Source organism: Notamacropus eugenii, chromosome 5, assembly GCF_028372415.1.
Source record: "Notamacropus eugenii isolate mMacEug1 chromosome 5, mMacEug1.pri_v2, whole genome shotgun sequence".
Classification (NCBI taxonomy): Eukaryota; Metazoa; Chordata; class Mammalia; order Diprotodontia; family Macropodidae; genus Notamacropus; species Notamacropus eugenii.
Window position 1 is genome coordinate 132,390,896 of NC_092876.1, and position 27,776 is coordinate 132,418,671.

At 42.8% G+C, this 27,776-nt stretch overlaps 1 protein-coding gene across 5 annotated transcripts in view; it reads right to left on the reverse strand.

Moving 5' to 3' along the window:
* Positions 1-1,308: 1,308 nt before the first annotated feature.
* P2RY2 (purinergic receptor P2Y2) overlaps positions 1,309-27,776 on the reverse strand; it is a 165,976-nt gene continuing 139,508 nt past the window's right edge. For 3 of the 5 annotated variants that reach the window (XM_072610935.1, XM_072610937.1, XM_072610938.1), the window contains exons 2-3: positions 14,650-14,746; positions 1,309-4,362 (exon numbers count right to left, since the gene is read on the reverse strand). In XM_072610935.1, coding sequence (XP_072467036.1) covers positions 3,288-4,358 — 1,071 coding nt within the window. In that variant the 5' untranslated portion in view covers positions 4,359-4,362; positions 14,650-14,746 and the 3' untranslated portion in view covers positions 1,309-3,287. Of the gene's footprint in view, positions 4,363-4,986; positions 5,079-14,649; positions 14,747-27,776 lie in introns of those variants that run through there. The other 2 variants (XM_072610936.1, XM_072610939.1) reach the window with 2 other exon arrangements.

The following is a 27,776-nucleotide window of genomic DNA, read 5'->3' on the forward strand; positions in this document are numbered from 1 at the left end:
AGCACAGAGATCCCAGATTTCAAGCTCACTGTGTCTTCTAAACTAACCTCTCCACTTTTTACAGAAGAGGAAATTCAGACCCAGGGGGGTGAGACCACATAGTGAAGAAGTAGTTGCTCCTAAATATCACATCCCCTCTAGTTTCCAATTAATTTCTAATATGTGCTTTCAAGGTCCCTTATTGAATGCAATTTTTTTAATGATATTATGGGCTGAAAAGGGTGCGTTTAACATTCCTGCTTTTCTGCATTTGTTTGTGAGGTTTTTATGTCCTAATACATAGTTAATTTTTGTAAAGGTGCCATATGTAACTGAGAAAAAAGTATACTTCTTTGTACTTCCATTCAGTTTTCTTCTGTGGTCTATTATATCTAAATTTTCTAAAATTCTATTCATCTCCTTAACTTCTTTATTCATTTTACGGTTAGATTTATGTAGATCTGAGAGGGATAAATTGAGATCCCTCACTGGTATAGTTTTATTTTCTGTTCTTTCCTGTAACTCATTTAACTTTTCCTTTAAGAATTTGGATGACTATATCATTTGCTACACATGTTTTGTATTAAACATATATTAGACGACCTCATTGTCTCTGGTACCTTTTGCAAAATGTAATTTCCCTGCTTATCTTTTTTGATTAGGTGTTTTTGTTTTTGCTTTGTCTGAGATGATTGCTGCCCCTGCCTTTCTTACTTCAACTGAGGCTTAATAGAGTCTGCTCTAGCCCCTTATTTTAACTGTGTCCTTCTGTTTCAAGTATTTCTTACGAACAATATATTGTTGGATTCTGATTTCTATTTTGCCCTCTGCTTCTGTTTTATGGGTGAGTTTATCCACATTCACCCTACCAGCTCAAGCAGGGCCTACCATAGACCCTTATCCTGTAAGGATGCTGTGAGAAGTGGCATGTTTGGTCTGAGGTCACACTTAGCTAAATGTGATGGTTAGCTTTCACAAGATGGCTTCTACTGGTCACAGCAACTCATGATGACATTTATCAAGGAGGGAAAGTGTTGTGGAGATCAAGGGAATACTCACATGGATGAGACCTTGGGTCCTTGAAGCATGGAAGTAATACACTCCTACATCCTGCTTGATAGACTGAACCATTGACCCTTGAAATGTGAATCCAGGGGACCTGGGAAGCTGCCCAAATTAAACCTCTTGGAGGAAGATGGTAGCATGGTTTTTAGGAGGAAAAGGAAAAGTTGGGGAGGCAGATGAGGCAGATAGAAAGCAACTGGCAATACTGAACCTTCATTGGAGGCACTAGTTAGGTGTCCCCAAACAAACAGACACATCAGAGACTCCAAAGGCATTCACTCTTTATAAAGTATGAGTTAGTCTCCAGGAACATATACAAAACCATCCCTCCCAGGACCCCAACTTCCTGTGCCCCTCCCTACACACTCCTGAGAGCTGTTGGATTTTCCCTTCCCCCTCCCTCATAAGCAGACAAGCAATAGCTGGGAACAGGACAGCAGGTGTTGCCTCAACAGGAAACCCCGGAACACAAAGGATCTCTCTCAGATGTGTCCGAGTCTTTTATAGGGCTGGGGACAGGGGGAGGTGAAGCAGCAAAAGAAAGAGGCACTTTAAATTCCAGGACAAGTGCCCAAGGTTTGGTTGGGGGAGGGGGGTAAGAGGAGAGGAGCAAGCTTAGAACTGCTTTAATAACTTGAACAGAGAGAAAGGAATCTGTCCTAATCCTGGTTCTGTCACAATCTTGTGCGATCTTGGGAAACTGGCTTATCTTCTCTGTGCCTGTTTTCTTATCTGTGAAATCAAAGGGTTAAACTGATGGCCTCTAAGGTCCCTTCCAGCTTCAGGACTTTGTTTTAAGGTCCCTGATAGTTCTGATGTTATATGCTGTAATCCTCTTACTTCAAGACTCACTTCCATGATGAAGGAGGTGAAAGCCACCTTCCTTGTCCTGCCACCCACCCTGCTGAAAGCTCTCCTTCGCTCTGCAAGGGTTCCTAAAGAATAAAGTCTGAAAAGTTCCTTTGCTTCTATTTTTGTATCAATGATACTGAGCCCAGGACCCTGAACATAGTTAAGTGCTTAAATTTTTGTTGGATTGGATTTTTTAACTCTAAAATCCTTTCCAGCTTTAATATTTCACATTTGAAGGAGCCTTCCAGCCCTGACATTCTCTATTTTCTTCTTAGCCTCTGTTTTCTCCATCCATAAAATGGGACCAAGCTTCCAACTGAATATTTTCTCCCTCAACCAGACCCATGAGGTCAATTCAGTCCAAGAGCTCTGTGTTACTTTAAGCCATGCTCATGTTCCCAGGGCTTGGGAGGGGAAAATGTTAGCTTTGGGTTCTAGAGATTACTTCTGGTTTGTCTCATGTGTCTGAAATTTAAAAGGAGAAAAAACTTGGGTTTATTATCCATGAGGAAGGGAATCAGGAAAAGGGAGGTAGGGAAGCATGAAATCAGCCTTGGAGGGGCCTGACAGATCACTGAGTCCAACCTCATCATGGATTCATTGAAATTAACTGCCAGAAATATCCTGAAAGGGCACTTAGTGCCACCTGTCCCTGGGCAAGAATCCCTTCTACATCACCCCAGACAAGCGTTCCTCCAGCCTTTCTCTAAAGCCTGAAGTGAGGGGGAACTCACTCTGTCCTCAGGCAGTGCACTGCACTATTATTAGGTCTTTGGGGACCCAAATTCACCTTTCCATAAGTCCCTGCCCCACCATACTTGAAATCCTACCTTCTGAGGGGCAGAAGACTAAGACTTATCCATTTCCCCCATAACAGCTCTTTAGATGTTTGAAGGTGATGAGTATTTCTCCCTCCCACCCCAAATCTTCCCCAAGTTAAGCATCCATAGTCACTTAATGTTTTAAATATAGAAGGACTTTTTCCCATCTTTCACCAGTCTTAAATATAACTAATAGGTTACTTTTCAGCAAGAGCAAACTGAGGATGTAATGGTCTGTTCCAGTTCATCCATCCAGGCAGTGGTAGAGCTCAGGGTACCCATCTCTCAGTCAGAAGCCTCTCTACTTCCTGACACTAACTCTGGATGTCCAATCCAGTCAATCAAGGATATGTCCTGGTGCCATGCAGGTGATGATGTCAAATGTCAACCTCCCTCTTGTCTTTCTGTGATTGACCTCCAAGGACAAACCCTGCTCTGTCTAATGGACACCTTCACATCCTTTGTGCCTAAACAGCCCATAGCTCTTCTCTTGGCTGCCCCCATTCTTACTCAAATGGAGGATAGGGGACATGCAGGGCTTAGGACTAAGATGCATGAGTCACTCTAGCCCTAAAGTTGAGCATCCTTGTCCTCACTACTGACTGGGGTGCTTCTAGTCTGCCCACTGTCCTGGGTACCGTGATTTTGAAGCACCACCTTGTTGCCAGCTACTGGTGGTGGCAGAACATGGCGGGCAAACCTGACAAACCGCTGGCCAGCCAGGAAGTAGAGCACAGGGTCCAGGAAGCTGTTGGCACTGGCAAGTGGGCGAGTGACCTTATATGCTATGTTCATGGCATTGAGGGACCAACAGCCCACATCCAGAGATCGAAAGGCATAGTAGAGTGTACGGGTGACATGGAAGGGGAGGAAACATAGAGAAAAGACAACCAAGACCAGAATAATCATTCTCAGAGACTTGCGCTTAGACCGAGATAAACGAGCCAGCCCCGTTGTGGGCCGTAGAAGCTGCCGCACCATCAACGTGTAGCACACCAGGATGATGAGGAAGGGCCCGATAAAGAGCAACACAAGAATAGACGAGCTATATGCCACAAAGTCATCAAACAGGTCCCGGGATGATGTGTCATGGCAAGTGATCCCCTCAGGCCGGCTGCTGGTGGTGACAAAGTATAATACAGGTGACTGACAGCCAATCACAATGATCCAGACCATGGCAGCCACTCGTCGGGCATAGCGCACGTTGCCCCAGCGCAGCGACTGTAGAGGGTAGCAGACACCCAGGAAGCGGTGGACGCTGATACACAGCAGGAAGAGGATGCTGCCATAGAGGTTGGTATAGAAGAGGAATCGGACCAGCTTGCAGAGGATCGGACCAAAGGGCCAGTTGTCACCATGGGAGTAGTAGTAGATAAGGAGGGGCAAGGAGACCACATAGAGGGTGTCAGATATGGCAAGGTTGAACATAAAAGTGGTGCTGGAGTTCCATGTCTTAATCCGGAAGAGGAACATGTAGAGGGCCAGGGCATTGAGACACAGGCCTAGCACACAAACCACGCCATAGGATACAGGCAGCAGCACGTACTTAAAGTCCTCATCAAACTTGCACTTGTAGCCCTGCTCGTTCACACCCACAGAGATGTTAGCACTTTGGTTCCAGGGGGCAGCAGCACTCTCCATTGACCTGAAATGATAGGTAAGAGACTATCAAGAACTATCCCCATCACAGGTCCATGCTGGAAGAGTCCCCCTCAAACCTCTCCCTCCCATGAACTGACATTAAAAAATTAATTATCAACTATTCAATTGATGATCCAATTATTGATTATCCAATAAATTACTGGAACTAGAAAAGCATAGGAAGTTAGATTTAGAACCTCAACCCTCTCACTTTACAGATAAGGAAACCAAGGCCCAGGGAAGTTAAGTAATTTACACAGGGTTACACAGATGGTGACAGAGCCAGGATCTTAAAGGCCAGGATCTTTTCTCCAATGCTCGGCTTCAGAAGTCCTGAGTTCAAATACCAGGAAGCAACGTGCCTTAGTGGTAAAAGCGCAGGATTTGGGGTAGAATGGGTTATGTTAATAACTGGGTTCAAATCCCAGCTCAGCTGCTTACTGGCTTGGTGCCCCTGGGCAAATTGGTCAATCTTTCAGAGCCTCAATGGCCTCTGTAAAATGTAGGTGTGGGACTTTAACGTCCCTCCCATCCTCATCATCCTCCTTTTATCTTTTAACGCCTCCTCTTGAATGAATCCTAGGTTCCATTACTGATCAGCTACACAGGTATGAGCAAGTCACCTCACCTCTGGGCCTAATTTTTCTAGTATGTAAAATACGCTACTTAAGATTTGCCTTGGAGTTCTCTCTGGCCCATCCCTCCCCTCCACTCCCACCACTCACAATGAATCAGTTCCACAATGACTCTAGAATCCTCGCTCTCCTTCTTACCATCATAGAAGCTGGGTGGTGCAGCAGATAAAGTGCTGGGCTTGGAGTTCAATGCAACCTCAGATGCTATATGATCATGATCCTTCATCTACCTCAGTTTCCTCAACTGTAATGGGGTTAATAATAGCATCTGCCTCCTAGGATTGTGGTGCCTGGCACATAGTAGATGTTTAATAAATGCTTATATCTTTCCTCCCTGAGAGAAGGGACTGCTTCATTTTTTGTCTTTCTATGCCCAGAACCTAGTGTAAGTTCCTGGGATACAGTAGGTACTTAATAAATGCTTTTGACGATTGATAGGGTCTATCCATAACTATCTACTCCCTTAGTAAAAACTTAAAGAATTTTTACAAGTGTTTTTTTCTTAAGGACTCTTACCATCTTTCCAGAAGCATCAATGAATGGGAGAAGCCACAAATTTAAAAGAAAACCTCTAAATTTAGAAAAAGCCTACATTAAAAATTCATTGGGTGTGTCCCAAAGGGATCACAAAAAAGGGAAAAGGACTTACCTGGGCAAAAATATTTATAGTAGCCCTTTTTGTGGTGGCAAAATATTGAAAAGTAAGAGGATGCCCTTCAGTTGAGGAATGGCTGAACAAACTGTGGTACGTGAATGTAATGGAATACTATTGTGCAATAAGGAACGATGAGGCAAATTTCAGAAAATCCTGGAAAGACTTGGATGAACTGATGCAAAGTGAAATGAGCAGAACCAGGAAAGTGTTGTACATAGTATCAGCAATATCATGTGATGATCAACTATGAATGACTCAGTTCTTCTCAGCAACACAATGATCCAGGACAAATACAAGAGACACAAAAGAAAATGCTACTCATATCCAGATAAAGTACTGATAGACTCTGAATGCAGATCGAAGCATATTTTTTTCACTTACATTTTTCTTTGTTAAGGTTTGTTTTCTAATCTCTTCTTTCACAACTGTGACTAATATGGAAATTTTTTACATGATAGCACATGTGAAAACCATATCAAACTGCTTACCATTTTTAGAAGAGGGGAAAGAGAAAAACTTGGAACTCAAAATCTTGTAAAAATGAATCCTAAAAATTTTCTTGATATGTAACTGGGAAAAAGATAAAATCCTATTTAAAAAAAACTATAGAAAATACTAGCAAATTTATTTTGTTCATACCTTTTTTTATGTCCTTGCAGTTCCATCTAAAAATGTTCTTGGTGTGATCTGATTTAGTAGAGATTTATGCTATACTTCCAGTAGATTCATTTCCCTTCAACTCATTTTGCTGTTTTGTGAGCTGGTACTACTTACAAACTTAAAACACTGTCGTTCATTTTGTGTTATAAACTACCCGGGCCTCTGTCTTTCATGTCTCCCAGCTTGGTAAGGAGATTGAGAGTTTCCTGAATGAGGTGCTTTCTGAATTCTTTTGACTTCATTGTAGCCATTGCTTTATAGCAGTTAAACTGTAAGAAATGGTCATAGTCTGTACCAATGTCTTTGGTTTTATCCAACTCCCATTTCTGACATTAAGAGCTTGTTTGAATAAATCATGTTGAAATTCATTGGATGCTTTCTACATTCTAAAAGATAAACTCTGTGTATTCTTTTTGCATGAAAAGATACATGAAGCCTAGGTTTAGATAAGATTGTCTATTCATTGTTTTGTGCTCTGGATAAATTAGACTCTGTGTCTAGATTCAGGAATAGGAACACAACACTCTTGGAAGAAGAAGGAATTCTAAACTTTCTCATGATCATCAAAGTGCAGTACAGATTTTAAAAGCAACAAAAGTCCTCTTAATGATTACTGGGTGTATACTCAGTCTAAAGTGCTTTTAAACTCAGAATAAAACAATTAACAAAACCCTGACCTGATCTTGAAAGTTGTCAAACGATCTAAAAATCTGTTTGTTTTTTTAAATTTGCATCATTTCAAAAAAAAAATTTTAAATAACATCTTAAATGTAATAATTTATTGTAAATCTGTGCTCTTCCCCGCCCCCTGCAATGACATTTTGATGATGCAAAATTTGTCTTGTAATCATATGGTATGTGGAGATACATGCTGGACAGATTGTCATCTATCACCTGCCAACCTGCTTGTTAAGAGCTGTCAGAGGACTTGACCACTGATGAGTTATAACTTGAATTTTGTGTTTATTTGGAAAAAAATAATGTAATCCCTACAACTTTAACTTACACAACAGAGGAAACATGTATGAACAGTATTTCAAAATTTTCTTGTCTTCTCTCTTTTCCTTATGCTTCAAGGACACCCTTATTTTTATTCGACATCCACCAATTTCCCCTGAGGCTACTCCTGTCCCTCCCCCCCTTTCCCGTGGCCTCCAGGAGACAGCATCATCCACTTTGGGAGCCTATGAATCATTCAATCAATAATTATTTATTAAACACTTACTTTCACACCAGGCCTTGTGCTAAGTTCTAGAGTTACAAAGAAAGACAAAGGAAAGTCTCTCAAAGAGATCAAAGATCTCGTGATCTAATAAGGGAATCAACCTGCAAACAACTACGCAACAATAAGCTACGTATACAAGATAAGCTGGAGATAATTAACAAAAAGAAGGTACTACAATTAAGGGGGATCATGAAAAGGCTTCCTAGAGAAGGTGAGATGTTAGCTGGGACTTGAAGGAAATAATGGAGGCCAGAGGCGAAGATGGCAAGGGAGTGAATTTGAGGTCTACCTGTTATATTATTCTGGAGTTCTACATTCAACCTGGCATTTATTTTTCATATTGTAAAAAATGATGTTTATTGCTATCTTTTGGGTTTTTTTTTTTTACCATCACCTGCATTTCCCAAGGTTGCCCCAACCAGAAGACTATCTTATAACAAAGAATAAAAGAGAATAAATTAGTTCAGCAAAACGAACCAGCATATCAGCTGAGTCTTAGAACATACGTATGATGTAGTACCAGTAGCGTCTGCCCTCTGCAGAGAAAGGAGAGGGTTGAATTCTCCTATCACTTCTTCAGAAACAACTTTGTTCCTTATAGCAATATTTTTCAAAAGTAAAACAAAAAGTCAACACTTTTGGTTTCAATTTGGTTGAATTAAGATTTCCCACCCCCCCAACACACACACACAGACACAGACACACACGCACACACGCACACACACAGACACAGACACACGCACACACGCACACGCACACACACACACACACAGACACACACGCACACACAGACACACACGCACACACAGACACACACGCACACACGCACACACAGACACAGACACAGACGCACACGCGCACACGCACACGCACGCACACACACACACAATAATCTTCTGGTGTGTGTGTGTATCTTTTCAATCCTCTTTGGTACTTTCTCAGACCATCAACCCTGCTTTACCTTCAGTTTCCTGTATTCCCAATCTTGACCTCATAACTAACCAATTCAACTGTACGCTGTTCTCTACTCTAGAATCCTTGCCTCCTAATTGATAACAAAGGTTCTTCCAAACCTTTCTCTAGCTTCCTAAACACACCTCTATTCTCACCCTCTTAGCTGAGAACCTCACCTCTTATTTTACTAATAAAATTGAAGCCATTTGGTATGAATGCCCTATAATTTCCCTCTGTTTCATCAATCATCATCATCAACAACATCCTCCCTGGCATTTATTTACCGCTTTAAGGTTGGCAAAGTGATTTATACATTATCTCATTTGGTCCTCAAAACAATCCTGTTAGGTAACTATTCTTATCCTCATTTTACAGATGGGGAAACTGAAAGCTCGGAGGTTAGGCTGACTTACCCAGGATCACATAGCTAGTAAATGTGTGAGACAAGATTTAAACTCAGTCCTTCCTGACTCCAGATCCAGCAGTCTATCATTCCCATTTTCTCCTCATCTCTCACAATGAGGGCCCTTCTCTTTGTCAAGGTCAGATCTTCCACCTGTGTTCTTGTTTTCCTCACCTCTCTTCTTCACCAGGCTGCCCTTTCAACCAACCTCTCTCGAGCTCTCTCATCTTTAGTCTCTCCCTACCTACTGTTCTCTTCCCTAATGTCTTCAAATGTGCCCAAGTCTTCCATCCTTAAAAAAAATTTTAACTTCTTTAGGCTATCATCCTTTATCCTCATACTTTTTCAGCAAATGTCCAGAAAAAGCCGTCTCCGCTCACTGTCCTTGCTCCCTCTCTCCTCCCACTCATTCCTCAGCCCTTCGCCCCCTGACTTTGGATCCCATCACACCACTGAAATTGCTCTTTCCAAAGTTACTAATGGTGTATTAATGACCAAATCTGTTCTCAGTTCTTGTTTTTCCTCTGCTACACTTGACACCATTGTTGTATTAGTGAGGCTTATCGCAAAATATTATAGTAACTAATTGCTACAATTTTCTTTTTTTATGACCTGGGCTTTATTTAAAACTAACTAACCTTCAGAACTCTTAAGATCTGAGAGGCTGCATGCAAAGAGCAATGGCTTTGGAGTCAACTGATCTGGGTTCAAGTTCTGTTCTGTTAAACTATGAGAACTTAGGGAAGTGACAACCTCTCTGGGTCTCATTTTCCTCATCAGTAAAATGAGGATATTAGACTAGATGATCTGGAAGGTTCCTTCCAGCCCTAAATCTGAGTCCAACATCTTTCCCAACTCCTTGCACAAAAACTGGGACCTCAAAGACTGCGATGACTTAATAAATGTGGTGATTTGATTGACCAGAATTCTCAGGAAGGAGATAGGAGAAGTAGATTCTAGTCCTGCCTCACTTATTCCCAAGCTGTGTTACTTCAAGCAAGTCACTTTCCCATACTGAGGGGAAGCTCAGTTTTCCCCATCTGGAAAATTCTGAGAGACCTTCATTACCACCCTTCCATTCATAAATGTAATAGCATTATATTGGGAATACAGAGGACTTACATTTGATTCCTACTTCTACTACTTAGTATGTGATCTTGGGCAAGTCATTTAACCTCTCTGGACCTCAGTTTCTTCCTCTACTAAAGGAGGGGATGGTCTCTAAGTCCTACAATTCTGTTAATCTCCACATGAGAGCCCTGTGCTTCAAAATTGAAGAGGATGAAGAAGGCTCGGGAATAGTGTCCGGCTATAACTTTCCCTTGTGGTACTTGGTCATCTAAAAAGACAGCCAAATACATTATCTGGTCTCAAGAAACTGGCACATCTTCAGGAAAGTTTTGGGAATGAAGAAGCAGATATTCTCCTGGGCCTGTGTGAGCAGAAATTCACATGGAGGCAAGTTCCAGGTCAACATAAAGGGAGAGGGCTAAAAATCCGAAGATCTGTGTTCCAGTGCTGACTCTGCATTCCATTTCTTGCCTGCCTCTAGAACCACTGTAAACCATGAAGGAGAAGGGTGTAGGGTACAGCCCAAACATCTGTATCTCTAATAAAAGTACTACTCTGATGCCTCATTCTGTTATCGAGACAACCCTGGATTGTCAGAAGAGATCACAAGCTCTGGCAAACCGGAAAAGCTTCAAGCAGACTCTGGAGAAGCTAGGACAATGGGCCAAATGCAATAGGAAGGAACTCAATGGAGATAAATGTAAAGTTTTATATTCTGGTACAAAAAAAGCAGCTTCCTAAGTGTAAGATGGGGGGGATGTGTTTGGGTAATAGTTTTATGAGGTGGAGGCAGGGAAAGTCTGGGCATCTTAGTGGACTGCAAATTCTATGAGTCAACTATTTGAAATGTTGGCCAAGAAAGCTAATGGGATCTTGGGTTGCACTAATAATAAAAGCTAGCATTTATATAACATGTTAAGGTTTGCAAAGCACTTTACATGTATTGGACAGCTAGATGGTACAGTGGATAGAGTACTAGGTCTGCAGTCAGGAAGGATCATCTGGCCTTAGACACATACTAGCTGAGTGACACTGGACAAGTCACTTAATCCTGTTTGCCTCAGTTTCCTTCTCTGTAAAATGAGCTAAAGAAGGAAACGGAAAGTCGCAAAGGATACTGATTCCTTTGCCAAGAAAATCCCAAATAGGGTCACAAAGTGTCTGAAAGAATTGAAAACAACTGAACAAAATTTACATATATTAACTCATTTGATCTCACAACTCGGAGATAGGTACCATCATTACCCCCATTTTACAGATAAGAAAATTAAGGTTAAAAAAGTTTCAGTGACTTACCCAGGATCACAAAGCTAGTAAATGCCTGAAGGTAGATTTGAACTAGGGTTTTCTTCTTTCAAAGTCCTGAACTCTATCCTCTGTACCACCTGGGGAGGTATGTTTGTAACCCTACTCAAATCACATCTAGATAGAGCAGTTATGTTGAGATCTTTTCATCACATTTTAGGAAGGGCATTAGTAATCTGGAGAGTGTCCAGAGAGCCCTGATCACTACTGTGAAATAGGAACTGCTTGAAAAGACTTTGTTTTGAGAAGAAGAGACTTGAAGAAAAGGTGACTCTGTCTTTGAGTATTTGAAGGTCTGTCACATGAAAGTGGGGAATAGACTTGTACCACTGGGACCTAGAGTACAGGGCCCAGTACAAGGGTAATAGGTCAAAGTCATAAAGGCATATTAAGACTTAATATCAGGAAAAACCTCTATGTTATCCATATGGGCTTCCTTGAGACGTGGTGGGTTCCCCAATTGGATGTACTGAAACAAAAACCAGAGGGCCATTTCTCAGGCATATTTTGGAGTCAATTCTTCTCTAAGAAAGGGTTGGACTAGATGACCTCTGCGATCCCTTCCAACTCTGAGAATCTGCAAGAACCCTAAATGGGTCATACTAACTATTCTATCACAATATTCTGAAATCCCTGGAATTGAAATAGTTATAAGAAAAAATAAATCTTTCTAACAACCAAAGACATCCTACAATAGGATGAACTGCCTCAAAAAGAGGTGGATTCTCTGTCCCTTCCCTTTGTTAGGCAATGGTTGGAAGATTACTTGGCAGTAGATAAGATCAGCCCTTCAAGGTGATCAAAAGTCTCTTAATTGTTAAAACTCTTTTCTTAGTACTCAACCTTCTAGGAGCATCGGTTTCTGTTCCCACCCTCTCCTTGGGGTATTCACTCCCTTCAGCTCTCCTCCTACCAGTCTGACCACTCCTCCTCAGTCTCCCTAGCTTGTTCATCATCCATCCACTTCTCTCCCCGCTATATGTGGGTGTGCCTTAGGCTCCATTCTGAGCCCTCCTCTCTCTAGTCTCCACACTCTCATCAGCTCCCACAGATTGTTATCATCTTGGTGCAGGTGATCCTTCCATCTACACATCCAATGCTAACCTCTCTTCTCTGGGCTCCAGTCCCCCATCACTAGCTGCCTGTTTAGTTTCACTCAGATGCCACATAATCATCTTCCAACTCAGAATGTCCAAACAGGATCTTTCCCCCTAAACCCACATTTCTTCCCAAACTTCCAAATATCAGTTGATAGTACTACCATCTTTCCAGTTACCACTCAGCTTTTCAACATTAGAGTTATCATTAAATTATTCCCTTTCTCTGACCTCCTTGGTTCAATCAGTTGCTAAATCTTATCTGTACTACTCCCATCTTCACCCTTCTCTCTACTCACACTACCACTATCCTTCCCATTTCAGGCCCACAAATTTTCTCTCTTGGACCTTTCAGTTGGATTTATCATTAACCCTACCTCTAGTCTCTCCCATCTCCAATCCTTTCACAAAGCTGCAAAAAGTGGTATTCCTAAAACACAAATCTAATCACGTCACTCCTTTGTTCAAAAGCCTTTAGGCCCCCTTATTGTTCCATTTAAAGATAAGATATAAATTTCTGTTTTGCCTCTAAAGTTCTGAAAGACTTGAACTGATTACAGTCTGGATATTATTGGATATTACTCCTTCCCATGCTCTACATTCCAGCCAAACTGACCCAACTACTGTTCCATAAGTACACTCCGTCTATCTATCATCTCGTGCCTTTACACGGGCTATCACACCCCCACACACACATTCCCCCAACCCCAACCTAGGATGCTCTCCACCTTGATCTCCAGCTCTTAGAATATCTCTGATTCCACTCAGGAGGGGGAAGGAATAAGCGTTTATACAGCACCTACAAGGTGATAGACACTTTTACAAATATTATCTCATTAGATTCTCACAACTCTGGGGCATAGGCACTGTTACTATCCCCTTTTTATTGTTGAAAAACTGAGTGAGCAGAAGTGATTTGCCCAAGGTCACTCAGCTACTAAGGGTCTGACATGGAATTCAAACTTGGGTCTTCCTGACTCCAGGCCTATCTCTGCCCTGCCAAGCTGCTTCCATTCACATAGCTGTGACCTCCCCAAGTGACCTTTTTTGTGCCTGCCCAATTATTACTGTGCCTCTGCCCAAATATTTTTTATTTAATGTGCATCTATTTGGCATGTACTTAGTTATGTGCATGTTATTCCCCCACCCCTAGAAAGTAGGTAAGAACAAGAACCACTTCATGTTATCTCTGTATTTTAGCACTTAGCCTAATAGCTGATACCTATTAGCTGCTTAATAAATATATACTGAATTAAACAAACTGAATTCATGCTTCCTGGGAAGACTGGGCAGCCCAGGCCTTGTTAAGCTGCCAAGTGTCCAGATACCCTTGACCAGGAGGGCAAAGGACCTCAAACCACCCCCCTCCCTGCCAAGTCAATATAAGGACTGGTTGAAAGAACTGTAGATTTTTAGCCTGAAGAAGAAATTCAGAAAGGGAGGGAGAGTCCTTGCAGCTTTGCAAGGCTAAAGGAAGGGTCTTAACTTGGGATCCACATGCTTGGTTTTCAAAAAGTATTTTGATGACTTTATTTCAATACAATTGCTTTTCTTTGTCATCCCATGTATTTTACTTTATGCATTTAAACACATGATTCGGAGAAAAGGTCCACCCCCTGGCTTCACCAGTCTACCCAAGGGGCCCATGACATGAAAACGGTCAAGAACCCCTGGCCTAGATGGTCTGTGATCAATAGGGCCACAGGCCTGGGCCCTGGCCTAGTTTTGGCTCTGTCGTTAACTTCCTGTGTGACCCTACGGACTTTCTTTGGATCTCACCTTAAAACAGGGTAGAGAGCAAGCAGGGAATAAGTATGACCATATAGTACTATGCTGAATGCTTTTTATAAATATTATCTCATTTGATACTTGCAATAATCCTGTGAGATAGGTACTATCCTCATTTTTACAGGTAAGGAAACTGAGGCAAAGGGAGGTTTTGTTTTGTTTTGTTTTGTTTTTGAAGTAACTTGCCCAGAGTCAAACAGCTATTAAGTATCTGAAGCTTCCCGATTCCAGGCCTAGCTCTCTATTCAGCTACCTCTGGAACCTTAAGATTATCTCATAAAACACCCTTATCATACCTTATCAATACTGCATATACACCCTTCTCTCTACTCATACTACCACTATCCTTCCCATTTCAGGCTCACAAATTTTCTCTCTTGGACATTACAGTTGAATTTATCATTAGCCCTCTAAATGGTTGCCTTAACTCCAGTCTCTCCCATCTCCAATAGGAGAAAAGTGAGGTCCACTGAAAAGAAAGGGCAAGTCTCAGCTCACCTGGTTAATAAACAGCACAACCAAGACTTGAACCCAGATCTTCCAAGTCCAAATACATGGATCTTCCCAGTGTCCCAAGCAGTTTTACTTCTTGCCTCTGTAAAAAGAGAAGATTGGACCAGATGAGGGATTCTGAACATTCTTAGTACCATAGACCCCTCTACCAGTCTGGGGAAGCCTGGGGATTACTCAGAATCATGTGTCTAAATGGATGGAAGAAAATACAAAGAAAACAAGGATATTGAAATAAATATAGAATTTTTCCCCATCCATGTTCCCAAACCCCCTAGAATCTACCCATGAAGTCCTGGAGGTCTACATTAAGGATTCCTGGAGATTTATTGTTTTCTGTTGAATACTATCTTATGGTCTGCTGTGCACATGGCAATGTTTTTTCTTTCCTTATTTTGTTTTTAAGTTTAAAATAAAAAAATTTACCAAAAAAAAAAAAAAGAATTCCTGGCCTGGATAATCTCCAAGGCCCTCATTAACGCTGACATTCTGTTTTAAGAGTTAGTTGCTGTTTTTCAGTGTCTCCGTGACCCCATTTGAGATTTTTTTGGCAAAGATACTGGAATGATTTGGCATTTTCTTCTCCAGTTCATTTTACAGATGAGGAAACAGGGCAAGTGACTTGTCCTGGGTTAGCTACACACTGGTCAAGTCTTTGAGGCCACATTCGAACTCAGATCTTCCCAACTCTAGGCCAGTGCTCTCTATTCACTGTACCCCCTAGTTTTAGGTCTTTAAGAATTCAATATTCTATCTACCCCTTAGGGCCACTAGGTTTCTATTAACTAAGTCACTGCCTAGACCAGTTACTCTGGTTAGAACTCAGAGCCAATAAGGACAAGGTCATGAGTTTGACCACTTGGCTCCCCTATTTCCCTATCATTTCCCATGGCTCTTCATTCCTCCAGTCACTCCTTTGTCAGCAAAAAAGTAATCCAGAGAAATGGATGTTCCATTACCAAAGATGCTTCTTTTTGAAAATCCCATGACCCAGTTGCAAGGTGTGGGAGGTGGGAATGGTCAGCAGAGTGGGTGAGAGCATCCCTATGGCCCCTGATGGAAATACAAGATAGGAGCAATAGACAATAGGAAAGAGGAACAAGAAGGGTACTTCCCACACAGAAACTGAAGAGGCCAATGCTCTTCTAGTACAAGCCCACCAACTATACCAGTCATTCATTCATTGAATCAACAAATATTTCCTATTAGGTGCCAATCACTGGGGGTCAGGGAAATGGAGACACAGAAACTGACTAGATCTGTTCCCATCAATCCAGAAGAATCCTCCTTCTTATGTTCTTTCACTTCTGGAGACCCAAGAATCACCCCTCATTGGACCCTGACAAGTAACTTCAAGACTACCTACCCCTCTCACACAGACAGGGGCCCAAAGAGGAGACCTGTACAAGGTTGCAAAGCAAGTTGTGTCAGTGCTGAGAATGAAGGTCAGGTCACCTGACTCCCAGTTCCATTCTGTCATTCTATGGCACTTTTGATGAATCATTTATCCTCTTTCGCTCTCAGTGTCTCCATCTGTCAAGTGGGTATAATAAACCTTAACTACCTCATAGCTCTATTTTAAAACGAAATAGACTAGTTGGGAAATCTATTTTCAAACATCAGAGGCCATATAGTTCTGAGGGGCTATTTCTAACAGACCAATAAATGCTGATTGACCCAGGTACTATTGGTTGGGATGCAATCCCAACCTGACTAAGCCAATGGCATTTGTAAAATGTATTGCATTTTACAACAGTCCTTGTATTAGCTCTCCCCCAGGGATGCTGGGAGGGGATTATAGAAGAGCTCAGAATGGGAAGGGTCCTCAGGGGTCACCTACTCCCACCCATACCTAAACAAGAATCCCTGTTGAATCTCCCCATAAAATTGTCCTTCAGGCTCTATCCAAAGATTTCCAAGGAAGGGGACTCCACCACTTCTCATTGTAGTTGCGGGAACTTTCTTGTCTAACTCTAGTACTTATCCATTATTAATTTTGGTGCAAAGTTCTGGCCTGTAGGCATGCTTTCGAATATTCCCTCTGTCACAATATATCTTTGTGGTCCCTTTCAGCTTTGTGTCACCTGTTAAATTCATTATCACACCCTCTATCCACCCATCCAAGTCATTTGAAAAACAAGAAATGATACAGAGCTCAGGGCAGATCTCTGCACCATAGGACTGGACACCAACCTCCACAGCAGCATTAGACCATTAATAAATATTCTTCAGTTCTAATCATTTCACCATCTCCAAGTTTAGGCACAATGTCCCATACCTTCATTTATTCTCATTCATTCGTTCAATCCATTTTTCAATTGCATGCAATTCTTTGTGACCCTGTTTTGAGATTTTCTTGTCAAAGATACTGGAGTGATTTGCATTTCCTTCTCCAGCTCATTTACAGATGAGAAAAGTAAGGCAAACAAGGGTAAGTGATTTGCCCAGAGTGACAACTAGTAAGTATTTGAGGCCAGAATTGAACTCGGGAAGGTTACTCTTCCTGACTTCAGGCCTGACACTCTATCCACTGCAAAACAGCTGAAAACAAAAAACAAAAAGTGAATAACAAATGTTTATTGGAGTTAATTTACAGGCTGAGAAATGCTATGGAAAGTGATACTGATGATGGAGACGATGGCTCCTACAAGGCTCCCACAGAGTGGAGGAACCAGTTGGGTGTTTTAGAAGATGACAGTCCTGCCCAGGGGTGACCTCTGTCCCGGTCAGACCACATCAGGTGTACCGTGTTCAGTTCTGAGACTAACTACATTTTAGGAAGGACATTGACAAACTGGAGCACATAGAGAGTATGGGGAGGGGGCCAGAATCTGGCACATCTGAGAACGATTGAAAGAACTGAAAATGTTTAGCCAGCTTAAGAAAAGACCTAGCAGAGGCACCTGTCTTCAAATATATGAAAGGCTATTAATTGGGCAGAGGGTTTAGACTGTGTTTGACCCCCACGATCAGAACAATGAGCAGCCGGGAGAAACTGCAAAAAGGAGATTTCTAATCAATGCAAGAAAAAACTTCCTAATTATTGCCTCTGTCCAAAAGTAGAATGCACTACCTTGTAAGATAATGAGTTATGCATCACTGGAGGTATTCAAGGGCGGTTGTCATTTTCATCAGGGCTATTAAAGAATAAATACCTCTTTAGGCAGAAGGTGGCTCAGACATTAACTGAGAGTCCTTTCAGCTCTGGAGAACATTGAACTTACAGTGACAAGCTCTGTCACATAATAGTTGTGTGACCTTGGGGAAGTGACTACTCTCTCTTAGTTCCTCAGTTTCCTCTTGTAAATAAAAAGACTGGATGTCTATAAACTCCCTTTCAGCTCTGTTACTCTATGACATACACCTAGGAGCCCTAGTGTATTGAACATTCGGTCTAGAGTCAGAACGACTTGAATTCAAAATCAGTCTCAACCCTTAGTAACTGTGTGACCCTGGAGAAGTCACTTAACCTCTGTCTGCCCCAGTTACCTCAACTATAAAATGGAGATAATAATAGCACCTACCTCCCAAGGGTGTTGTGAGTGTCCAGTAAAGATATTTGTAAAGCACTTGCCATAATAATAGCTAGAGTCTAAGTACTATTATATTGTCTCATTTGATTCTTATTATCATACAAAGTTGCCTAGGGACTGACCAGAGGTTAAGTAACTTGTCCAGGGTCACACAGCCAGTATGCCTTAGAGATGTGACTTGAACCCAGGTCTTCCTGATTCCAAGACCAAGTCTCAAGCCTCCATATTCATATTACCTCTTTCCCCTTCCCTTTCTCATGGATAGTGCTCATTTTTCATTCTCAAGGAGCTCCCATGACATGAGGAGGGTGATGTCTTGACTTGCAAGTGAATTGGATTTAAGTGAAGCAGAACTGTGCAGAGTCATCCTTTTCTCATAAGCACTGGCCAGCACACTCTCCTTTGACCCTATTTCTCTCTCCTATTATAGTTCTTTGTGAGCCTGTTTGCTACATGCATTCCTTGCCCTCCCCATTAGATTGTAAATTCCTTCACCAATAGAGCCAGTCTATTTAATCTTATATCCTCCTTGCCAACCACAGTGCTTTGCACATAATAGGTATTTTAAAATGTCTGCCATATGAGTGAACAAGCATTGAGAATAACTAATTTCTGGATCCTAGGAGTCAGGTAGGTCTAGAGGCTAGTAAGAAGGTCCAGGGGTCCCTGGCTGGACCTCTGTTCAGGATACTGAAAAGAAAGATGCGAACCTTGAGAGCAAGGTCAAAAGGTCCTACGATAAGCCAAGGGAGGAATGGAGGGACCCTGAAAAGCTAATTCAGATCAATAAGGCCTGAGGTCCAGGGTGGGACTCATCTCCTAGGACAGTCTACTATCTAAGTACTTTCCTATATTGTGAGCCAACTTCCTCAACACAGCAAAGGACTGGAAGATCCCGGAGGGCACAGCCCTCACACAGCCAGCCACATTGCCAGGACTAGAACCAGGTGACTATCAATTAATCATCGAGCACTTACTGTGTGCCAGGCCCTGTGCTAAGTGCTAGGGATATAAAGAAAGACACAAAACAGTCCCTGTCCTCAAGAAGCTCACATATTTAATGATGGAGGGAGGAGCAACCTGCAAACAACTGTGTACATACAAGATATAGACAGACTAGACTGGAGACCATGTACAGGGTGAAGGCATTAGCACTGAGGAAGGGTTTCTTGCAGATAGTGGGGTTTTCACTGAAATTAGAAAGAAGCCAAAGGAAGCTGAGAGGAGGAGATAAACACGATGAGGACTGCAGGTATGGGGGACAGTGAGGGAAAATGCCCCGAGCCAGGAGATGGAGTGTTATATGTGAAAGGAAGGACAAGGAGGCCAGTGTCACCAAATCATAGAAAATGTGGAAGAGGAGTAGCAAGTTAAGAACGGTCCAGGTTATGAAGGGCTTTAAGAGCCCAAGAGAATTTTCTATTGAATCCTGGAAGTAATTTTGAGTGCTACTGGAGTTGATGGAATGGAAAAACCAAGGTTTCCTAACCCCAACCCAGAGATTTTCCTTTACCCTAAGAGGAAGGGATGGGAAACTGAGGTTACATGAAACCAAACTAAGTTTCCTCATTATTCCTTAAATAATGAAATCATTTCCTGGTTTAAGATGCATTGGTGTCCCTGGATAGCCTATAGGAAGAAGCCCCACCTCTTCGAGGAAGGCTTCCCAGCTCATTACAAACCACATTCAATCTTAGGATCAAAGACCTTAGAGGTGGAGGAGGGACTTTGGATCATGTCATCCAACAGTTCTCAACTTCCTGGTCTCAGAACCCCTTTATGGTCTTAACTATAGAGCTTAATTATCGAGCTCTTGTTTATGTAGGTCATATAAAATGATACTTGCCATTAGAAACTAAAACTGATCATTAAAATATTTATTCATTTTTAAATGACAATAATAAATCCATTCCATATTAACATGACATGTTTTTGTACAAATAACTATTTTCCAAATTAAAAAATTTTGTAAGAAGAGTGGCACTGTTTTACCTATTTTTACAAATCTTCCTGTCTCTCCTAATCAAAGACTATCTCTCATGTGTTTCTGTACTCAATATGTTGCAATACGTTGTTCTGATGGAAATACATGAAAGAAATCTGGTTTCACATAGATATGAAGTGTTCAATAGGCAAATAACATCTCAGTATAATTAGTATGAACCAAGCAGAAACACCAGGACAACTGGGTAGTGCTGTGGATAGAATGCTGGCCCTGGAGTCTGAAGGTCTCAGTTCAAACCTGGCCTCAGACCCTTGCCAGCTGTGTGACCCTGTGGAAGGCACTTCATCCTGTTTGCCTCAGTTTCCTCATCTATAAAATGAGCTGGAGAAGAAAATGGCAAACCATTCTCTTTCTTTGCCAAGAACACCCCAAATGGGGGCATGAAGAGTCAGACACAACTGAAAAATGCCTAAACAAAATTAATGTGAAAATAGTTTTGATCCCATGGATCCTCTGAAAGGGTCTCAGGGATTCCCAGTGGTCCACAGACCATATTTTGAGGTCTACTGATCTAATAACATCCTCATTTTACAAAGGAAGAAAGTGAAGTCCTGAGAAGAAAAGGGACTTGTCCATGGTCACACAGCAAGGCTGGGTGGGACAGAGTTAGGGGAAGAACCCAAGCATCCTGAATCTTAGCCCCGTGTTGTTCCCAAAGCACCAGGGGCCTCTAGCCCATTCCTCACTCATTGCCTGGCCCAGCTTTGACCCTCTCTGGAAGTTCAGCTGCAAAGGACCTGTCCAGACAAGCCTTCAAGGCCTTTATCCCCTTTCTCTTTGTCCTGGGGTTTCCCTCAAAGAAAGAATCCCAAGGAAATGACTGTTCTCCATGCCCTTTATTACAGCCTTCCCCTGCCTCCAGTCCACCTGTCATTGTTCAAAGCAGCCTCCTGGGACAGGGGGACCCCTCCCTGATGTTTGTTCCTACACGGAACTAACTCCAGGCCTCCTCAGGTCTGTGGGGGAAAAGCCATCCCTGGATTTTCCTGGCAAAACCTGGAGGCCCCGGCAGAGCTGCCTGGGGTCATTAAGCACTTTAAGGCCAGCTGGGAGAATCTCCCAAGGAATGCAATATCCTGTTGGGCTCAATTTTTCCAGGTAAGATCAGAACCATGGAATCTTAAGTTGGAAAGAACTTCAGAAGGCACGTAGTCCATGCAGCCTGTCTCTCTATAGGATGCCCTTCTACAAAATCCACCCACCCCTCCAGTGGCCATTTAGCCTCTGCCTGAAGACCTCCAGAGTAGGAATTGTCTCTTTCTTTGTAGTTGCATCTGCCCTACTGATTACAACTTCTGGAACATAGTAGGTACTTTAATAAGCATTGCTTTATGACCTCTTAGGTTCCTTTCAGCTTAAATTCTAAGAAGCTAGGTAAGGTGGTTCAGTGGAAAAAGCACTAAACCTGGCATCAGGAAAATCTGAGTTTGAATATAGCCTTAGACATACGCTATTTATATGACCCTGAGCAAGTCACTTAATGTCTCTGTGCCTCAGTTCCCTCATCTTTAAAATGGGCATAATAAAAGTGTTAAGCCCCTGGGTTGCTGTGAAAATGATGTGAAGGGGGGGAAGGGGAGAGAAACATTTACACAGTACCTACTGTGTGCCAGGCACTGTCCAAATGCTTTACAAACATCTCATTTGATATTTGTTTCTCGGATGGTATTTAGGTGGTGCAGTTGATAAAATGTCCAGCCTGGAATCAGGAGGACTCAAGTTCAGATCTGGCCTCTGATACTTTCTGATTGGGTGACCCTGGGCAAGTTACTTAACCTCTATTTGCCTCAGTTTCCTCATCTATAAAAATGGAGATAATAATAGCGCCCTCCTCCCAGGGTTATTGTGAGGATCAAATGAAACAATTGTACAGCACTCAGCACAGTGCCTGGCACTTAGTGCTGTACAAAGGATAACTTGTTATTATACTTCTAAAATGCTTTGCAAACCTTTTAAAGCACTGTACAAACACTAGCTATTATTAATTCTATGATCCTGTGATCTTTATTATTATTAACATCACTATTCAATCACAAATTCCACCCTCTTTTGGCAGATGATTTTAAAGGGCTCCATCTGGGGTTGGGGTTGGGATTATGGAATCAAGGCTAAGCCTGGCGCTGAAGTCCTCTCAGAGAACACATCACAAAGCCTGGCAGCCTGGGAGGTTCAGAGTCAGAGATCAGGGGCTAACTCCTGAGCAAACCAGCCCTCTTCTCTTACCTGCCCACCAGGCTAGCTTTTGATGCTGACATTCAGGGGCCTGTTCAGGCCTCCCCTCTCATGAATACACAAGTCCTGACCAGGGCTTCAGGGAATTGGTTGGAAACCAGAAAAACAGGTCCCCCTGCTTGATGGGCGGCTGCCACTAGCATTCTAAGAAGCCAGGACCCAGCCCTGTCTCTAAAGTCCCCGGCTCCCTACAAAGACTTGGAAGGCATCAGGGGTAAGACTGGCACAAGGACCATCCTAAAGCCAGTGATTCAGAGAGCCTTGGGCTGGGAGGGGAAAGACCTGGGTTCTAGTCCTGTCTCTGTGTGACTTTGGATAAGTTATTTCCCCCTTCTAGGACTCAGTTTCCTTTGCTGTTTATTAAAATGTAGTTCACTTTAATGAAACAGTTGGCATGATTCTAGATGACTGCTAATGAAACTTGCTGCCAACCTCCTGTCAGGGAGGTGATGGACTCAAGACAGAATGAAACAAACATTTTCTGATATGAACAATGTGCCTATCGACTTTGCTTGACTGTGAATATTTATTAAAAGGGTATTGTTTTCATCCTTTTTTCCAGTTTGGGGGAGACTTATAAGGTGGTGGATAAGAGGGGAGGGTGGCTAAAATGAAGATAAAGAAAGAAAATAGTATCATTGAAGCTTTTTTTTTTCAAATTCACAGACTCAAACAGAAGGAAAACCAGAAAGAATCAAAAACAAGCAGAACAATGAAATTTAGATGTTAAAATTATTATTTTCTTAAATAGAAAAGCAAGCTGTACGTAATACACTGTTTATTTACTATAATCCTCTTTTTCTGTTCCACTGTGTACAGTTAAGTACAATTTTTAAAAATTAAAGATTCAGAAAAATAGAATGAGAGGGTTAGAAAGAAATTCTAACTCACCTGGAGCCTCCAAACTAAATCAGCGCGCTTTGACACTTGGTGAAAATAGGCTCAGATGAGGTCTGAAAATCTGAGGGGGAAAAATGGCTCAGGATCAATTACCCGCAAAAGTCCAAGATTTAGGGGCTTCTGAGAAACCTCACAAATGGATCCATCAAGACCCAATCAACAATCATTTCTGGGCCTACTACGTGCCAGGCACTGTTAGGTGTGCCACGAGGTGTCAGGATGAAATGTTCCCTGCCTTCAGAAAACTTACATTCTATTGGGGGAAACAACATGTAAACAAATGAGTAAATATGATATAGATACTAGAGACACAGACTTGGGGGGAGTAGAAGAATGAAGGAGAAGTGGAGAGACTCAGGAAAGGTCTCCTATTCAAGGGATTCTAAGAGGCTTGGATGAGGATGGAGGCCGTTCCAGGAGGCGGCACAGTTCTTTCCTCTCACAGCCTGTCTCTTCACCTAAGATTGGACCAGATAACCTCTAAGGTTCCCAGTAGCTTTAAATTTTTGATCTGATGGTTCTGCCTGCTCACAGTTCTCCCCTCCCCATTCCTCAAACCACAGGAAAAGACCCCAGACACTTCCCAAGTCTCAAGACAACAGAATAACAATGAACAAGCTACTCTTTCCACAGGACATTAAAGGCTATTCTACCCCTCCCCAGTCAGACTAGACAATTCCTGCTTCCCCTGCACATGCCCTAAGCTTTGGTTCACACCAGGGTCCAGGATTCCCTTTCACCTACTCCAAACTCTCCTCCCCCATAGCTGTCTATAGAAATTCCATTCATCCTTCAAGGCCACAAAGGGCAGACTAAGCTCCCACCCCAGTCCTCAGTTGTCTCTTCTCTAAAACAGGTATCTTTGCAATATCCACCTCAGAGGTATATTGGGACCAAACTACATGTGTGTGTTTGTCCTTCATTGCGGAAGAAGACCATGCCATCACAGAAATAATGACATGACTTGCACTTGACTTTGTTTTGAGTGAGGGAGGGCTGTGCAGGTCACCAGCCTCACTTCTCCTCCAGAGCCATCTGAATCCAGTGACCAGATATTAATCAGAATGACTGGAGATGACCCAGGATGAGGCAGTGGGGGTTAAGTGATTTGCCCAAGGTCATACAGCTAGTGAGTGTCAAGTGTCTGAGGTGGGATGTGAACTCAGGTCCTCCTGACTTCTGCACTGGTGCTCTATCCATTGCACCACCTAACTGCCCTGGGACCAAACTCCAGTCCACTCCCACCCCCAGCCTTCTTTCACAATACCCATACCTCAATTTTGTGGGCCGCCTAATGTTAGCATACACTAATCTTGTGGGTATGTATGTCTCTGTCAGATTACAGCTTGGCTGTGAGCTCCCCACAGGGCTTTGCTCTCTGCCCTTCCTCTGTGTCCCCTATATCTAGAACTCCTTGAAAAGACAGGCCTGGGTCTGCTTCTCCTATGTTTCTCAGACTGGGGACTCTCTGAGGACAAACCCTAGGCCAGGGTGGGGAACCTAAGGCCTTGAGGCTGGAGAAGGAAAGTGTGGCCCTTTGACTCAATCCAAACTTCACAGAATAAATCCCCTTAATAAAAGCATTTGTTCTATAAAACTTGGATTTAGTCAAAAGGCCTCACCCAAAGACCTAGAAGGCCTGTGGCCTTGAGGCTGCAAGTTCCCCACCCTGGCCTAGGTCTACCACACTGCTGCTACAGCCAATAGTCTTAATGAGGGCTTATTTTTCATTCACATCCTGACTCTTCATGACCTCATTTGGACTTTTCCTGACAAAGATAGTGCAGTGGTTTGGCATTTCCTTCTCCAGTTCATTTGACAGATAAGAAAACTGAGGCAAGCAATGGTCTGTGACTTGCCCAGAGTCACACAACTAGGAATAAGTGTCTAAGGCTGGATTTGAACTCAGGAAGATGAGTCTTCCTACTCTAAACCGAGCACTGTATCCACTGCACCAAGCTAGTAAATGTTAACTGAACCTCAGATCTACCACCAGGCACTATGGGGAACTAAAAATGAGTAAGACATAGTTCCTACCTTTAAGAACTTTTTAAATTTTATTTCTCACAGGTAATAAATGGCAGGAACAAGATTTGATCTCATGTCTCATGCAGACATTTGCCAAAACTGCTTCCCTCCTCCCTCTCTCTAATCTTGCTCTCCACTGTCACCAGCCTAGCCCCCTCTCTCCTCGCCCCAACTCGGCTCCAGGCCCAGATCAGGGGCAGCAGGAGGTCTGGCGCTGACCAGGAAACAGATGGTGGAGGAGTGGGTGGCAGGGGAACAGGGGCATGTGGGATGCTTGCCAAATCTCAGTCTTAAGTGCAGTCGCAGAATCTCAGGGTTGAAAGAGAATTCAGAGGGTATCCAGTCCAAGCTTTACCTGAACAGGCCTACATTCTAACAAAGGGACCGACTCACTTGATCTTAATCTGTTTTGTGAGTCAGAGAGGTCAATAATGATGGTAGGAAGACTCTTGCCACTGGACCTAAGGAAATCAGGGGCACTTAACTAGAAGCTGTAACTAGAGTGGGACAACCCCCAGGATGCTGATATTTGGGGAAAGAGCAATACTTCCTGCTGGTCTTCTTGAGTACAGGACAACCCTGGGTCCACTCCCACCCCCGGGGCTTGTAGACCTCCACAATATCCCCAATATCATCCAGTCTTCACTTGAAGGCATCCAACAATAAGGAACCCATGACCTCCCAAAATAGTTTATTCCTCTTTAGGACAGTTTTTTTCTTTTTTAGTGGGGGAGGGGGGAAAGGCAATGGAGGTGACTTGGCCAGGGTTGAATAGCTAGTAAGTATTTGAAGCTGGATTTGAACTAAGGTCCTTCTGACTTCAGGACTGATATGCTAGCCACTGTGCCACCTAGCTGCCCTTGTTTCTTACACTGACCTGAAAACTCTCTCTATAGCTTCTCATGGCCTATGGAACACTGCAATCAGAGGAGGTCCGGGTTGAAATCCCAGCTTTTCTTCTGACCTGTTTAGCCTGGTCCAATGACAACCTTTCTGAGCCTCAGTTTTCCCCATCTGTCAACTACAGGGGTTGAACTTTCACTTCTAGTTCCTGCTAACTACAAGTCTAATCTCTTTTCCAAATGCTAGCCTTTCAAGTCTGTAAATACACTGATCAAGTCTCCCTAGGACTTTACTCTTAATACTAAACATCCCCGGAGGGGAAAAATATTTCCCTTCCTCCTCTCTCCACTTTAGCCATCTCAATTCTCTCACCCCTTCATAGGGCTGTCTTTGGACTCTCTACCCCCACAGGTCTCCTATTCTCTCCCTACTCATAAAGAGAGCCAATAGACCCTCTCCCAGCCAGGGCACACAGGGTTTGGAGAGGCCTGTCCCCAGAGGACAAGAGTAACCCGTGAGAAGAGCTGGGTGGCTTTGGGTCTTCTGGATTAGTGAAGTACCCAAAACAGAAATTCCCACTGGTGCCCAATGACCCGGATGAAATCAGGTAAGTGAGAAAAATGAAAATGGGGTGGTAGAGTTAATGGAAATCTGGGGGCAAGCCTCGAAGGAACCCAACTGAAGGGCTAACTTCTGGAAAATCAGTGGACATCAATGTGGGGGGTGGGGCGGTTAAAAGGGATTGTGCAACAAAACTAATGGAAATCAGGCGAGAGGTCTCCTAGGCAATCAGGCAATGGGGGCTAATGGAAATATTAGGTCGCTGAACTAATGGAGGGAAGGTGCTAGAGCTCAATTATAATGGGTTGCCTGGGATAACAGAAATGGCCTCTTGGGGATCATGGGAGTTCAGCATAGGCCTAAAAGGAAATTGGACTGCTGAGCTAAGAAGACGATTCTCCTTGGGAACTCAGAGTTAACAGAACCAGACCGTTTCCTGGGAACTAGAAAAACCTTACATTTCTTTCATCGAAAAAATTTTTTTTTTTAGTAATCTACTGTTTTTATCTTACCCACACAGTGGGTAGAACACCAGGCTTAGAGAGGCAGACTCATCTTCCTCAGTTCAAATCTGGTCTCAGCCACTTAGTAGTTGTGTGAACCAGTCACCTCATCCTGTTTGCCTCAGTTTCCTCCTCATCCTGTTTGCCTCAGTTTCCTCATCTGTCAAATGAGCTGGAGAAGGAAATGGCAAACCACTCTAGCTCTGCCTCCCCCCCCAAAAAATACCACACAAAGAGTCTGACACCACTGAATACAGCTCAACATTTCCCTGTATAGCTCACCTTCTTCCAGAGAGCCATCCCTATATAAAAAAAGATTTTTTTTTAAGAGGAAGAGACATCAAAATTCACGAAAATCAATCCATGCATTGAAAAAAATCTGTTGTTATAGGCAAGGAAGCTTCCATACCTACAGACTCTCACCTCCCCAAAGAAGTGTAAGGTGTCTTTTCATACCTTGTCTTTGGGACCATGCTCCGTCTTCTTTATAATTTTCTAACATTTAGTTTC